Source organism: Hakea prostrata, chromosome 9 (assembly GCF_041222555.1).
Source record: "Hakea prostrata isolate BN-2017 chromosome 9, UWA_Hpros_2, whole genome shotgun sequence".
Classification (NCBI taxonomy): Eukaryota; Viridiplantae; Streptophyta; class Magnoliopsida; order Proteales; family Proteaceae; genus Hakea; species Hakea prostrata.
Genome location: NC_142608.1, coordinates 11,385,025 through 11,402,495, shown reverse-complemented (window position 1 = coordinate 11,402,495; position 17,471 = coordinate 11,385,025). Strand labels below are relative to the sequence as shown.

At 37.0% G+C, this 17,471-nt stretch overlaps 1 protein-coding gene across 2 annotated transcripts; it reads left to right on the top strand.

Moving 5' to 3' along the window:
* Positions 1–1,055: 1,055 nt before the first annotated feature.
* Positions 1,056–17,063, top strand: LOC149004643 (uncharacterized). 2 transcript variants are annotated; one of them, XM_089168150.1, is made up of 5 exons: positions 1,056–1,393; positions 3,636–3,689; positions 7,518–7,621; positions 15,061–15,099; positions 16,205–17,063. In XM_089168150.1, exons 1-5 carry the CDS (start codon positions 1,318–1,320, stop codon positions 16,343–16,345), a joined length of 414 nt encoding a protein of 137 aa, XP_089024276.1. In that variant the 5' UTR covers positions 1,056–1,317; the 3' UTR covers positions 16,346–17,063. The 2 variants fall into 2 exon arrangements, with proteins under 2 accessions (XP_089024276.1, XP_089024277.1); XM_089168151.1 differs by lacking the exon at positions 3,636–3,689.
* The last annotated feature ends 408 nt before the right edge of the window (positions 17,064–17,471 follow it).

Here is a 17,471-nt window from a genome sequence, read left to right as displayed (position 1 = left end):
TAGATGAGATGGGAGTTTTGTGACTAGACAGACGTCTGTCTTGTACAAGACGACGCTCTGTTTAGACGAAAAAGAAATCCATTTTTTGCAAAAATCAAATAAAAAAATGCCCACAATGATAGGATTCATGATTTCATCATTTCGTATAAAAAATTTCACGAAAGATCTAAGAAACATAATAAAAAAACTTTGATGGATTAATAATTCATGTACATTATTACAATCCTCCAATTTGGATCCCAATAATAAATCAATCAATAGATGATTAAGGGTTTAATTAAATCCTGAATCCTCCCATTGGATCCAATCCAAAATAAAAATCAAGAATTCATAATTTTAATTATCATAGAAAATGGCTCTGATGCCAATTGTTTGATCTATTATGATCTATATTATTCTTATAATAATTAAAGTATGTATAATGTATACAATCAACGGAAGCGTAGATGAATAAATACCTTTAGTGTTATTGTTGTAGGTTCGATATTGGAATCCTTTGCTTGAGTGTGTGCGGAACAACCTCAAATCTAAATACTGCATGTGATGACTATAAGGACCCTAAAAGTTATTTATAATACAAGACTCTAACCTTAATTACTCCCACAATGGTAAAGTCAGTAACACCTCTGACTAAATACCTTGAATGAATATGAGCCTAAATAATAGAGCAATGTTAAATAAGCCCACAACCTAATAATACCCTCTTAAATATGTAATGGAAGTATATGAGGGAGCATAATCCTCTATCTTCCAGGCAAAGGATTTCGAAAGAGTGCTTCTTTCGTCAATGTCTCATTGCTTGAGTGACAGATCCTCTTCACCCAACTGCCCATCCTCACATGTTCCCCCTCTCACATTTGGGTCTTGTGTTAGGTTCTGTATGAGATTGGGGGCATGGGGGGAATCCAGATCCCTCATTCACAGGAATAAGACAAAAAATAAAAAAAATAAAAAAGGAAAAAAGAAAAAGAACACGAGAATAAGACAAACAAGGTTAAAGGACGATTTCATACAACTGGGAGTTGGGGGGCCTTGGGAGTTGGGACAGACATGCTTTGACTACTTCTGGAAAAATTTGCAAAAAAGGAAGACCAGTGAAGTAGAGAACCACGGAACGCACCAAGGAACGTGTGAACAAGGATTTCTCTCGGAATGACGAGTACGAGAACACCGTTACTCACACCCTCGTCTCCTATTACATTATGGATTCTCTGATTTCAGAGAACCAAATTCTATTAAACGTTGTTGCCTGTCCCTTTCAAATTCCTTCCAACAACTCAGAGAGATTGCACAGAGAGGGCATTGTCGTCGAAGAAGATGTTCCCTCAGCAATGGTCGTCTCCTTGCAACAACCAATGCACCGGCAAATTCGCAGCTCTCACGCAGATTCCATGTAACGTTCTTCTATATCCTTTATCACTTCTTTCTTTCGCTGTTCGTCTTACTCCTCTTTTTCGTCGGTTGCTTCTCTTTCGTGTTCCATTATCTAACCGTTCCGCCGAAAAAATTAAATCTAATCGTTTAAATCTATCTTTTGTCTTTTTCGAAAAAAAGAAAAAAAACCTACCGTTTATTTGCATTGTGGTGAATTTATTGACCTCCAAAGCGTCTCATATACGTTGCCCTGTTTTCTGGGCTGGCAAAATCATATATTTGATACTTATCGTGTCATTGATTGATGGGTGTCTTATTTCGAGTAAGCAGATTTCCGTTTCCAAGAACACTGAACTGATTCATAGTTCGAAAGCTTGATCTTATCCTGTTTCTGTGTATATTATCTGCTAAAGATTTTTCGTTTGAAAGCCATTCAATTACTTAATGAATTAATAATCTACTTTGAATTATAATCTGCCACGGAGATCCATTTATTTAGTTATCATCTAATCATTCATCAGGTGTCTTTTGTAAGTTTGGTGTTATTTGATAAGTGCATCAACGTGCATGCTGACGCTAACAATGGGTTTTGATATTTATGATTTATTTGCTTGGTTTTATTGTACATTTTGCCTAATACCACAATCCAGATGGCGCAGACCATTTCATTGGTTGGCCAGCCTTGAAGGAGAAGCAGTTATACTGAATTGTTATATGCTTAAATGAATCTAACATTAAAATGTTATACATAAGACTTCTCTTTTCTTGGAGAGAAATCACAAAGTGGGACTGATAGAACTGTTATCAATTAGGTCCAAATTTAATGCTGCATCATAGAACTTTTATCAATTAGGTCCAAGTTTAATGCTGCATCCCTAAGAAGAAATGATCAATTGAAAGATCCAAACCATTGAGATGGGGGACCGTGTGAAGGAATACTGGTGGTACTGTTGTAGTATGCATCATAATTTTGGCATTGTTGGAGAACGATTGCTATCACTGTTGGTAGAAGTGTGGAGCGTGAAGGCGCACCTTACCAATAGGTTCAGCTCAAGCTTCGTGGTTCTTATTTTCCTTCCCTCCCTCCTCTCCATAGAATAGGTACCCAAAATAACAGTATTGTTGAGAAAAAGGTGAAATTTCATAACCCAGTAGAAAGACAGAAGAGCCTCAAACATGAAGGAAAGGAGGAATAGGAACAGCATGAGGTAGAAAGAGCTGAACGTGCAAGTTCTCATTCAGGGATATCCCTTTCCAACTCAACCTGAAGGCGAAGAATTGGAGAAGCACTGATTTGAACTTCCCTGATGAGTCTATTACCAAAAGATGACTCTTGTAACAAACAATAATGGTACTTGATGAGGATGGAGGAAAAAAAGGAGTTACTTGGAAACTCACCAATTCTGTGTGCAAACTGATTAAAAATAGCAAATTAAGAGTTACTGTTACATGCTGGACTCTATCATTTTTATTGAGGTATTGCAGGCAATGTGCTGAGAAGGTCTGTGAGCATATACATAACCAAGCTGACAGTAGAAGCTCTCAACAAAAATAGCATATGTTTAGTGTCACTTGTTAGCAGTACATGCATTACACATTTTTGTGCAGTGTTGTGTTCTGCAGCCACGTTACTGTACTTTCTGATAATACGGTTATTTGATGCACAAATAGAATGAAATTTGCAGTTTATTCGACACGATCTTCACTTCACCATACTTTTGGTTCTTTAAAGATTGAGGGATGCCATTGTTGAGCATGAAACTGTCTGTCTCGACTAGCTATTCGTGGGTGGCTTGATTCTTTGTGAATTTTAGGTTGTTTTGTGTTTACTAATATGGATACCTTTGGATTAAGTATAACCTGAAATTGGGACAATTGTTCATATCTAATACACAACATTTGTGATCTGACCATTAACCTTGTATATCCTTTAAATATTGGTATTAGTTGAAGAAGTAAGACTTTCCTGTTATTCAGAATTTTGGTTAATTTGATGCTAGACTAGTAAATTGACTTCCTGGTACCATCCTGGTACTCTTTGTCCATTTTATATGTCCATTACTGAACGGGAAGATTCTTTTGAATTTAGATATCTTCTACTCATGCATGATAACCATTGAGATGTTATTGTTGGATGTGTGATCCAACTAGGTTCTCCAACTCGTAATTTGTTCATCAGTTTTCCCCTTTGGCATTTCAAATTGTCACAAACTGCAGTTTCGTTGTGGGATTGCTTTATAATCTGTAGTAGGTTTCTGTAGGGAGAGTCTTTTGCAAGAAAGGTTGTGATGCTGATGGTGAGACATGGGAAGAATGTAAGTGTTGTTCTGCACTACTCAGAGTTAGTTGTAATATTTATAAGTTTGATTCAGTTATTGATTAAATATTGTGTGTGAAACTTTTCTTTGTATTTAGAATCGATACATAATCTTTAGTGCATGAACGGGCGGGCCTTGGCTCAGTGGAGCACAGTTGTAGCCTGAGGTCAAGGCACTGAAACAGCCTCTCAGCAAAAAATGTTGGGGTAAGGCTGTGTAGGAAAATGGCTCCCAGGACTCTGCTTGTGCGGAAGCCTTTGACACTGGATTTTCCCTTTTTACATAATCTTTAGTGCATATGATCCTAGCGAGGAAATGAAAATATTGAATGGTACATATCGATATTTTGAAACAGTAAAAGTGGGAAAGCTGACCTTTTAATAGGCCAATATTGTTTGACGTACGTAAAGAACTTAGGTCCCTGATTCTGGTCAAGACTTCATCATGGATAGAAAAACAGAGTGAAGAAGTAGAGGAAAAGAAAGCTTAACTGAACTAAAATATGCAAGTAAGGTATTGGATTAATGAACTTCAATACAAAGTGAGCATATAAGCTGCACCACATTCCTAGTCATACCAAATAGATTTGATATGTTTTTGCCTTGTTAACTTTCTATTTTTACCAAGTTACTCCCCGACACTATTGGGAAGCTCTTGCTTGGTGCCTGCTTCTCCCACATTTGGATGGAGTAAAATCTACACAGATGGACTCACAAATCTAGATCTCAGGATCATATTTGGAAAGCCATCTGCAAGGATGTAACCTCCAAACTCTCCCTTTTGCCCCACAAACCTCTTGTACATAACCCAAGGAATAGAGACGTTGTTATCTGGGACTTAGATACTTTTCTTTTGTAAACCCCCCCTCCCCAACAGGTCTGTTTAGCTTGGTTCCCCCACTCTCTCTCCTCTTGCAATTTCTTTCCTATCCATAACCAATATAGCTAGCTGGAGAAAATCATTAACGATCTCGTCATTTCTTATGTTTGATCATTTGTGTATGCTTCTCAAGTCTTCATTATTTGGATGCCCCTCATTTCCTCTTGTTTATATAGTCGAACTGATTGGACCAAATAGAGAGATGTTTCTGTTGTGCTGTATGATCAAGACCAACTGAAACTTGAAGAACATTTCCAGGTGCCTGACATCTGCCAAGGCTCATATTGGTGCCATGACAACCATATGAAGAAGTTCCATGAGATGGTAATGGCTGTAATGTAGTCACCTAAGGGTTTAGGGTTAGAAAGCTTCTGTGGATCAGGTTATGTATGCAATGGGCCTTTATTTTCCATGTGTTTACTTTGTTATTAGCCAATTTAATGAGGCTAAAATATGGTTATAAAGTAGGAAAACGGGATTTGATTCGTCAGTTTATCTGAAGTCCTGTTAGGAGTTTTTTTTTGGTGGTAAGATATTATGTTTCTTTTTTAGATCCAAAAAGGATTTTGAGTCTTTTTTGTCTATTATTATTATTATCAGTATTATTTCACTTTCATGGTCAATTTGGGTACCTTACTGGTTAAGGATTTGTCACGCTTTTCCTTTTCCTTTCAAGTGTTTAAGTTTTTGTTTGGCATAATTTATATTTATATTTATGACCTATTTATGAATAGTCAATTATAATAATAGGTTATGAGTGATAAACAGTTCTCGTTTCGTTACTGTTGGATATAATCTATTATATAACGAGAAATAGGTTTGGAGCCATTAGGTGAATAACATATTATACATCATCAGTTTGTTTTTTGGTTAGTTTTGGTTTTATCTCATTTTTATTGGTTTCCGCTAATATTGATATCTTTAAAATATTGTTAAAGTTGAAATAGGAGCAATGTGGATGTTGGAGAGAGGAAAACAAGGTTTTGTTCTAATTTGTTGTGATTTTACCCTTTTACCCCTACTTAAATAGTAATTCTGCACAGGTTTATTAACTGTACCCACATAAATAAAAATTAACAGTTTATAGTGATAAATCATAAACAGCCCATGACCTATTTATGAACTTATGTTTAAATCTATTTATTTTGATGGGAAACAAGGGTCATAATAAATCATACCAAATACATCTATTTATGTTTATAGGTCAAATAATCATAAATTTAAATTGTACCAAAGAGAGCCCAAGTCTATTTTTGAGTTTTCTATACAAGTTTGTAAGGAAGTCCAGCACTGTACACGAATTTGAAGAAATATTTGCCTTGTGCGATTGTGAAAATCCTGAGATAGAATAAGCGAGAGACCAACAATACCCATCCCTTCCCCCAATCCTCAATTCCCTTCTACGGATCTAATAAATAATTTTAGGGTTTCAGACCCTAAATTTGCACAATTGACTTAAACAGCTTTGTTGCTGCTGCGATTTTTGTCTGGGTTATTTTTATCAATGTTCATGAGTTACATTCATCATATAATTGTTGCCAAGATCCATCTTTATCAACTGAACGTGCAGAAAAAACCCGACCATCGGTTGGAGAGAATCTAGGGTTCCTCAAAACCCTTAATGTTTTAGATCTCTGTTTTCTCCAATTTGAGATGTAGTACACCATGAGGAAGATTATTCAGCCTATCTGCATCTTCAACAGGTTACTAATTTGTGGGATTATTTTTGTTACCTTTCTTGCTCACTTGTGGTTACCAATTTGAGATCCTACTGTTCTTTTCTTGTTCAGTGGAGGTTTCCTTTTTTATCTGAGGATTCTGGTCCTAATTGTTCTGTTTAGACTTCAAGTATGAAACTTTTTTTCTTTTAATAAAACCCAATTAATTGGGCAGATTTGGGATAATGAATTGAATTTGCATTTTTGAAGAGCCTACATGACTAGGTCAGCGAACTTATCTATCTATAGCCCTTCTTCCTATGTGATTTCTTCCCCTCCCTTCCTATTGGTATTAGTGCTGAAAGGAATTTATCTCCTTCCTTCCCTCTTCCTATATGACTTCTTTTTGTCCAAAACTGTTAGGTAATTTTTTCCTGCACTACAGTAATGACACCTTCTCCCATCTTGCACAACCCATCCGATTTGCACGGTAAAATCCCATCCCTCTTTTTGGACTCCCTCTTGTGTTGCCCTGTCCAAGACTTATTTCCAAAATTATCAAACCACCCTATACCATCCTTGGGTCCAGCTGAAACCCCACCACAGGCAAACCCCATTGCATCTCTTACTCCCCCTCCCTTCCATCTCATTTTCTACCAAAACAGAGGAAAAAAGGGTGAGACAAAAGAAGATAGTGAGAAAAAAGAAGAAAAAGAAACACGAGTGTGATGAGTAGTGCCCCCCCCCCCCAAACCCCAACCCAAAAAAAAATAAAATAAAATTGTTGAAGCTTCTCACTGCACATTCTCTTTGGTTGAAGTCATGAAATTCTTGTCGAAAACGAGTATCAATACCTTGTCAAACCCAAGAGTTTCACCCTATTCTCTTTAGGATCATGCTTGCCAAAGAGTTCATCTCATCCTCCATCCTCTGGCTCCTACAATGAGTTTCCTATCCTTAGCTCCTACTCCTGTGGTTGTACTTACATATTAGTTGGACAATGAAGCTTAATATGCTTTCATGGTATTTTGGTACTATTCCTTGTCAGGATGAGTTTATGTCCCTAACACTGGCAGAGCAGGTAATTAGGATACTGATCAATCTTGTACTCTTGTTGTTCCCTACCTCTTTTAATTTTCAGTTTGACTAATGTCTCCTGTTTTGGTCAGTTGAACCCTTTATCTGACTAAAAGTGATCTTTTAAGAACTTTACGTTCTTACTTTTGGCCGTTCAGCATTCTTATTTTTGTTAACTTCATGTATTAACATTCACCATTTGTATGTTAAGGCTTGGCAGAGTGCAACGAGATATGCTATAAAGATCCAGTTATAAAGGATCATCAGTGGAGTGCATATATTGATCGTTCACCAGGAGCTGATACTTACTCAATGGTTAACTCTTAAACATGTTTTTGTTTTTAGCATCTGCACCACGCTAATTCATGCTAGGCTAAGATATGGTTCCACATGCCTACATTGATTGTCTTTGGTCTCTCATTGATTGGAACCTACTACATAATGCTGATGCATTAGTTCAACCAGCTGTGTGAGTTCAATATTATGTTTGATCATTTTGTCTTTTTATTATTATGACTGATGTTTATTTTGTAATCTGAAGTAACAAACACCCACTCATTCTTATGTTAACATCAAATAGACAGATCATGTTGATCACATTTTCTTTTGGATGAATAAATTATCATTATCAAAAACCCCATATCATTGGTGACATTAATCTCTCGCTTAATAGTAATCCGATAATTAATTATAGGATCTCATGCATTGTTAAGAATTTACAATTTACAACTCTTACTATCTCCTTCATGAGCTGAAGGGCACGTATGTGTGGGCCAAGGTAGGCTTATTCTCTGTACAACCATCCTTTGGAATGCCACCACTGGCTCTTAATGGCTACTACTTTATTTTAAGTGATGCCAAAAAATTGTTCATCCTTGCGGTGGCTGCTTGCGTTGCCTTCCCTTCCTGTGTGTTTGGCCTCCCTTGCCATTGTTCGCTATCAATCATTGACCTCGACTGCAACATACTTGGTTATAAATTGACACCATGCTTCACTAAATCACCATAGCACATCTCCCTCATCATTTGCAAGGCATAGCCTCTGTTATATGCAACAGTGGTCATTTTCCTTGCCCTTGGACCACTTCTGCTGCCATCTTTTTCTTCCAACTGTCCTTTAGCATCAGTTCACTGGAGTGGATTGTGCATGATGGATAAACTCATAAAAGTAGTGGATTTTCTTGCTTCTCGTATTCATAATTTCTTTCTGATCTTGTAGTTTGAATCATTATATTTAATACTTTGTATAGTGTTTCTTAGCCGTACCTCCAACACAACTTGCTTCAATTCCTTGTAGAAAATGATGCATCCAAAGACTTCTAGATACTTTTTTTGACCATTGTAGCTGACCATGAAGTTGATGGGGGACTGTCAGTAGATCCAGTCCACCCATTAACTATAATAATAATTCCATGACTCCCACTCGGCTTCAATGTACCAATGTAGTCTTCCAACTCTTTCTCCTTTGGCAAGAATACGCCATTGATTCCCATGGGTGGGCCCTTTCATTCCTTGGCCAGCCGTCCTTGCAGCTTGAAGTCTGGCCTGATAGATTGTTCCCTGAGCAACATTAGTTGGGATCAAGGAAGAAATTTCGACCGAAACAGAAATTTCGACCTTGCAAAAGGCCGAAATTTCGACGTTTCGGTCGAAATTTCGATCGAAACTGGATACTTTTTCTGAAAATTAGAACTTCAATTTCGGGCCTCATATGGACTCAAAATGATTTGGATTCTTGTATACTACCTATTTCAAGCATAATAAACACAATGGAACTAGTATTTTGTAAAAAACAAAACTATTGAAAATTTATCATTCAAGTATACTAACAAATGACTGGTTCCGACAAGTGCAAACTGTATTGCATACATGCATAGAATCAACAACATACATGAATTGTTTGGTAGAATGGTTACATATACAACAAGTCAACAAAATAAAATGACCGGCTAGATCAAGTGATGGTGTCTCAAATATATAAAGCTAAAGCCTATATAACATATATACATAAAATAAAAATACATAATTTTAGAAAATAATTATTATAATAAAAAAATGAAAAAATGGTAGCAAATAATAAAAAGATAAGTTTAACAAAACACAATTATAGATCATAGTCCTAGGCTAAACATATATTAATTTCAAGGCAATACAAGATCATTTAAGGCATGAACAAAACAAAAATAAAAAAAGGGGAAGTTTGGAACTGTTGGGTGTGGCTCATGCTTCACATTCTATTGTTGCTGGAGTTTCCTTTGTAGCTGTTGTGGCTTAGGAGGTGTTTGGAGGCTAAAAATGAGCAAAAGTGGTGTTTGAAGGCGAAGGAGTAGTGAAAATTAGGTGAAAATGGGATAGAAATCAACAAAAACTAAGGAAAAACAAGTTGGAATGCTGATATGTCGAAATTTAGGTCGAAATGGTCGAAATTTCGGTCGAAATGGTCGAAATGGTCGAAATCTCCGAAATTTCGGTCGAAATTTGATACTTTTCCGAAATAATTGAAATTTCGTTTCGTTTTTTAAAAATGCAGACATTTCGACCGAAATTTCGACAATTTGGGTCGAATTTTCTTCTGTGGTTGGGATGTTATTCTAGAACCCAATCTTTGTAAAGGCATCCCTGCTTGATCTTCTTTACTACCATTCACTTGAAAGATGATTGGTTGATACTTGATAGTAATCTTGTTTCCTAAATATGGTGTGATCTTGCTGAAGAACAGGATCTGGGGAAGGTGTTTTTCTGAAATGTGGTTGATTCTGCTCCTCTCCATATCTATGCTTTTTCTCCTCTCACTTCCATGCTCTATTGCTGCTGAGTCAAATGCACCAGCTCCTCAAGCTTAGTGGCCCTCCAGAATTGCGCATATTCCCACAATATGAACACTTGGATTTATTTTTATCCATTGACATGGTTCTTCAAGTTGCCATGCCATCTCACTATGGCCCCCATTGTGTAGCAAATCTTTTACCCTTTTACTTGATTACTTTAGGAAGAATTACGTGTTAAAAACTTAAAGTAAGTATTATGATGTACTGAACATAATGTCAAGCTACTGAAACAATAAAAATAGCTACATCATATTTAGCCCATAAAATACTAGTGTTTTTAACATTATGGTGGAATAACGCGTTTGAGGCTTTGACCTATTTTAATTTTACAATTTAGCAAAAACAGGTATCTTATTAAATATTTATTTATTGTTTGAGGCTTTGACCTATTTTAATTTTACAATTTAGCAAAAACAGGTATTTTATTAAATATTTATTTATTGTGTGACTTTCTTAATATTTTATACTAAATATGGAAAATAAAATAAAAATAATTAATTGGTGAAAAAAAGTGACTTTGTGAGGTCATACACTATCAAACAGTGTCAAAAGTACGAGAAAATCACTTCTAAACAATCATTATTGTACCATTTCTTTTTTTTTTTTTGAATTTATTTTGTGAGGATTTTTTTTAATGATTGTTAATGAAAGAAAAAAAGTTGGAACTTGGAAGCCATCAAGTCATAGATCGGGCAATGTTTTTTTTTTTGGATGAATATTTAATTATATTAAAGAAAAAGGGACAAACATACAAGTTCTTTAGGCAGAAGACCGAAAAGAAGAATTGAGACCCCAGGAGACAACAATAAGCCTGTTCCTTGGGGTATCATCAACAGGGGGATGGGGAACAACTAATAGTCTAGATGAGATATCGAAATAGATGGCATTCCAAATTGTATCTATAGAGCGAGATTTGGAAGTCCATCTACGAAGGTTGCGCTCCCACCAAAGATGATGAATCAAGGTACAAAACACTAGCTTACCGATTCGATCGCAAATGGAGGTACCTGAAAAGTTTCTTAAGATCCAAGTCCAATCTTGCTCAAACCCAAAGGAATACCTCGAACATGGCCATATGGAGGTAATGGCTTTTCCCTAGATAGATCTGGAGAAAGGGCAAGAGAAGAAAAGGTGCTCAAGGTTCTCCAATCTAGACCAACAAAGTATGCAGTTGGGGTTTACAGGGATGTGGTGGCCAATGAGGAAGGATTGAGTGAGAAGGGCTAGGTTTAGGGCTCTCCATAGGGGAGTGATGGGGGATATGTTTTTTGAACCAAACCAAGGAGGGCCATGGGGGTTTAGGGCTGTGAGATTTGAGGAGGTTCTAGGCTGAAGAGGTGGAGAAGGATTTGGTGGGAGAAGGGAGCCAAATGGTGATGTCTCAAGGGGAACTGGAGAGGGGAGGGAGGGATTCCCAAACTTGTGTGAGAATGGGCAGAGGGGAAGGGATCCAGGATCCGTTTGAGATGAAGGCTGACAAGGGGGTGGATATGGGGATATGGGTGTCATAGACAGTGCGGGGACCAAAGTGGTTAAAGAGAATGCCCATCGGATGCTAACAGTCTAGATCGGGCAATGTTGTTTAACATATATTAAACAAGTTTGGAACATTTTTTTTCTTTTCCGGACAGTCAAAAAGTCTCAAATGGCCCAAACCACCTAAACCACCATGACTAATGAGTTCTTTGGAGATGTTGTTGGTCTGGTCGAGATCTTGACGTTTTATTCCTTGGGTTGAACTGAGATCTCGTACAAGATTTTGCATTTTTTTTTTTTTTTGACTTGCGGATGGTTTTGTCTCAACTCTCAATCCACCAAATACTGAGATCTCAGACTATGGTGTGCTGCTAGAGATCAGTTATCTCTTCCTTCTCCTTTTTATGGCATGAATACTTGTAGGTGACACCTCTTTGACTTCACCTAGATGTGTTTCCCTTTCCAAGTAGCAGGTCACGTAATTTCTTATTTGACACCACAAAAGGTGTCAAATTATTTGTAAACTTACTCCCACCCCTTTTAGTGTATAAAGAATATAATATACCTAGTGCACAAGGCTTCCACCACTGTGAGGCTTGCGTAGTCATAATACCTGCAGCCTTACCCTTGCTTTCACAATGAGCCTTTTATTATGCCACACAATCTTTTTGGCCAATGAAGGTAATGGTGTCATTTCACATGTACCTTGAAAAATGTGACTTACAATCCCTTTATCTTAAACAGTTTTCTGAAAATAAGATGGGACAATCAAAAGATGTCAAGTTCGAAACACATCCATATTTGTGTTATACAGACACTCCATAAATTATTTTTTCAAAATGTACAACTTCAGGACATAAGGACATTCGGAAATTCTTATAAACTGGTTAATATTCACAACAACGTGTATGCGTATATTTGCATTTGCATATGCATGTGCACATGGTAATGAGAAGACATGACACTATGTGCTAGGAAACATAGCCTAGGGCATCCTCACTATTTATTGTTATGGTTAAATGATCTTAGATAAAGAATTAAAAACATGGGAAATTTTTTGAAGAAAGGTAAATTGAAAGACAAATTGATGCAAGAAAACCTTGGACTAGTCCAAGTCCATTTGGAATTCCAGATTGAGGACTGGTTCAAATGTGGATTTTAGTCTAGTAGATATTTGGGATTATATTATTCATTTATTGGATAATTATGTAAGTAGGAATAATTTCAGCAAGCTGTCAAGAGTCCAAGAATTTCTCCTTGAAGTCTAGAAGAAATATTGACGTAAGAGAACCTTGGACCAACCCAAATCTATTCGGGAATCCAGACTGAGAACTGGTCCAAATGTGGATGTTAGTCTATTAGATATGTGGGACTTATTATTTATTTATTGGGATAATTACGTAAGCAGGAGTAGCTTTTGCAGGTTGTCAAGAGTCCATGAATAGTTATTTTATTCTTAATCTTTTATCTTTATATATGTATATATGCTTGTAACCCAGTGCACTGGGGAGACGGAATAAGAATTGAGTTTTTGATTAGAATAGCCTGAGGGCTGTGAAGTGTGCATACTCTTCCCTCCTTATGCGATTTATTCTTCCCCCAGAAACTTTAATTCTTCTCGGACTTCCCCTTTTCTCTCCTTTGTCTTCTCCTCTCCTTCACTCTTATGATCTGCATCAAATATCAGTCTGTGTTATCTTTTGTTAATATATATTATAAAGTAAGAGATTGTGGATTTTAAAATATGACCCTGAAAGCTCTTAATTTGAATTAGAACCTCCATAAAGTGCACCCAACTTACAATATTTGTCAGGAGATGGGAAATCATCTGGCGATTGCATTTGTAGAGTAGGTTCAGTAGAGCTCTGCTTGTCAGCAATTCTTACTACTTCCACCTGGACCTTCAAGTCAGCAAAGCCTAGCTAGAAATTGAATTTGCCTGAATAGCACCTGCCTCAAGAAGGACTTCAATGGGGAAGAGCTGTGGAAAGGGTTTTGTGCATGCCAAGGGTGCTAAAAATAACAAATCAAGCTTAGGCTTGGGTTTGAAAGTTTTCATTAGGAAGATTTATTGGACACTTATGATTCCATATATCATTTTTGGTTTCAAATTCTTATCACCCTTGATGTCCCATTTTATGCCTAGGTTGTATGTATGTAGTGGTCCTCTTGTTGGTATGGCATACATAATGTAAAACTATGACCAAGGATGACTTAGCCAGTTAGCCCCATTTAACCCACAATAAAAATCAGAATTAAGACAAATTGGAAGCCTAAGGTGTATTGCCAGACCAGATTGTAGAAGTTCAATCAGGCAGTGTCAGTTTGTAGTCAACAAGGAGAAGAAATACTGCTGCATATTTGGTTCAGCTCCAATTGATGGATTACAAGATTTGGGATGTTTCGATTGGAGCAGAAGCAGCAAGCCTATAACTGGTTATTTGAGAGTGATTGAGTGAACTAAACTTAGCTTTACAGTCTCAGCATCAGCTGCAACTCAGGAACTGTAACAGCAGGATTTTGAACTAGAGAAGAAGGTTAGGAATAGGTGAATTTAGCTCACAACAGCAAGGTTCCTTCAGCCGTTGGCTTTAGCAGTCAAAAGCATAGCACTTAAGCCCTAGGTGTCTAGCTCTCACAGCAAGGGCCTAGCCCTTCTTATCGCTCGTGCAAGAGACAAGAAAATGGTAGCAGCAAATCAAAACTTCTTCAAAAACTTCATCATTATTCTCATCATTATTCTAGGCTATGAATGGCCAGTTACATATTCAAGATTAATGGTTTGCTCAACAAAAATAGGAGCTCTTAAATACTAAAATAGGAACTAAGCTACGCTGATTTATTTAGCCAATGTTCTTAGCAATAACAGATAGAAACTTCCTGGTCTGAAATTAGAAACCCAGAGTAATAGAAACTACTTAACTCTATAATCCGGCCACATGCATGAATAACTAAAATAAAATCTAACTTTTAGAATTAGGAATGACATAGAACTTTTAACTAAATAAGATATTCAGTCTTCTAAAGGGCCTTAACAGGATCTGGTCTTTGGAAACCACAAGATCTTGTAGTATCATTCACACAAAAGCTAAATAAGGGCTGTGACACTGACTGTCCACATGGACAGTGTTTTGGCCTTTTTTTGGCCCTTCTAGAAGACATGCTAGGTCTGAGTAGGTCCGGTTGATCTAATTGAAGATGGAAGTGTTCTGCTCGGATTCAATATCAGTACATGTCGCCTATTGGACATCTCTCATCACTTAAAAGATATGAGTGTCAAATTAGATGCATTTCCTGTTGATTATGGTGGTTAATCTAAGTTAATTTATGGCATTAAATATAGCTGTTTGAAGTTGCAAGTGTACATTAAATAGAGGCATCTGCACAGCTTTTAGACTCATTATAAGCATTTCACCTGATCAACAATTATGGTTTGTTTTCTGTTCACAGGAATGCTTCCATGCTTGTGTAGCTGGATGTGGTTACAAGGTCAGTACATGGGAATTAGTGAATTTCCAATTGGATTCGCTTGTTTACTGAGATATTCTTGCAGAAAGTCTAGACTTTTTGGAACATATTCTGATTTGGCGTTCTTAAAATTTGTTTTTTCCCCCTGTTATACTGATTGCACCTTGAGTTTTTCTATGCATGTTTTGTGGGAACTTGAAGTGCTTGATATTTAAGGTGATTTATGTTTATAATCGTACAATAATTATGAAGACCTGCTGAATGTTAAGTGATTTTGGTTATGCTCTAGTAGGTAGTAACTTCCTAATTCTATCAGACACCTGAAGATTTTAACCTCTGCTTTCTATTCATGGAGATGTATTAACTCTAGAAACATCAGTTTATCTGCTTGCACTTAGCCTGTGGATAGACAGGCACAGACAGTCATACATGTTAGAGCCTTATTATTCGTACATATATGTAGAAAATTCAGTTGGAATACTTGCATGTGGTTGAACCGAAAATTGAGAATATGACTTGGGATTTCACCATTGGGTATTTTTCTCAATGCAATAAGTGAAAAAGCTTGATGTAATCTATATATAAAAAATCTTAAGAGAGGAAAATGGTCTCTTGGATGGTATTTTTGGATTCCCTAACAAACGCCTTTACTCTATTTGGGGATTGACATGTCAACCATTCATAGGGCGAGTGAACCCTATGGGTGGACTATGTTTATCAGTGTCCTAGTGAACATATCAATACTCCCTATTGTGTATTAGTGGATCACCACCTGCCATATGATGTTGTAGACCTTTGATCATTGATCTGGACTTCCAAAATGATGAGTTGCTTCATGTTATGGTAATTATAAGTTCTTCAGAACTATCAGATATAATGCATATTTTCCAGAACATTCCCACATACACACACATATAGGATCTCTGAAATTATGGGAGTTGTCATTGCTTGTACATGATATCTGAAGGAATGAGTTTATCTCTTTTTGTTGGACTAGTAAAGAAGTGCACCCTGTTTTGCTAGGTCACTTCTTTCCCCAAGGTGGTCCAAGAGGTTTTGTTTTGAGCTCTGTGAAATAATTGTTCTATTTTTTGCCTTTAACCGCTAGATGTTTTGTTTACTGCAGTTTGACATACCTTTGGGGAAAGTTGATCAGGTTCATCCAAACAGGCCACCCAAGCCCTGCATAGTGAGCAAACCACCTCCTCTACCTCCACCAGAAAAGCACACTGCTACTGAGGAAGAGATACCTTCTATGTCTGCATAGAAAGAGTATACAGTAAATTAATGATACATATGTATCCTGTTAACTTGATCTTTTTAAATAGGTTACAGGATTCTTCAACTTATACCATTCCTGCTTGGCTTGGTTCACCTTTTTTGGTTCTATTGTGAACTTTTGCTCAAAAGAAAAATGCAATTTTACTTTCCTTCCCTCTGCTTCTGCTCTGTTAGCAGAGCTGTCAGTGATTTAACACTTAGGTTTGGTTGTACTGCTGGTGCTGTCCTTGTATCACTGACCTGTAAGTTCCATCTTGTTGATGATGCATTTAGGCTCATGAAAATGACTTGTTCATATGTTAATTATTAAATATTAAATAAGGGGCCTCGGGTGGGTTTGTGTTTGTGCGATCTCTCTCCCTCCCTCCCTCCAGCAGTTGACCAAACCCAAGTTGACATTTTAGGATGACAATATAAGCTGTAGATGATCAGACAATGCTTGCCATTATGTGTTGATTGCCAATTTTATTATTGATTTGGACAAAATGGTTGATTCCTAAAACTGAATGCGAAGATACTGATCTGTGTCAGTCATTCATGTAAATGCTGAATTGCTGTTTGTAATGAATCTTCTTATTGTTGTGACTGCTCATGTGTGTGAGCTATAAAACCAACTCTGTATATGCTTTTCCCTATTCATAAAAGGAGAAGCAAAGGAGTGTAACATTGGTTCTGCTAGAAGTGCATTTGAAGGCATCACAAGTAAAGACCAGGGGGGGGGTTGGGGGAAGGCATCACAAGTACAGGTTCTGTAATTAGATATCAGATGGTACTAATCTGAACTCTAAGTGCCACTTTTGGGTGTACATTCTACATAAGTGATGCATTCCAATGAATCATATCCAAGCAGCCTTACTTTCAAATTGTGTCCGTCTGACAATTCCAAAAAGACCTGGAAGATATGAAATTCTTATATAAAATAAACTTTGAAGGGGGGGGGGGGTTTAGTCTTAGATGCAAGGACAACTAAAAAATCAGCAAAGGAGTTCAAGGGTCTCGAACAGAACAGAAAAGAAAAAAACAGCTCAAAATTTCTGCATTAACTCTCTATATCTCCTGCTAGACTTGAAGCCACCCAATCGCAGGCGTTTGGAAGGTGATTCAAGATCTTC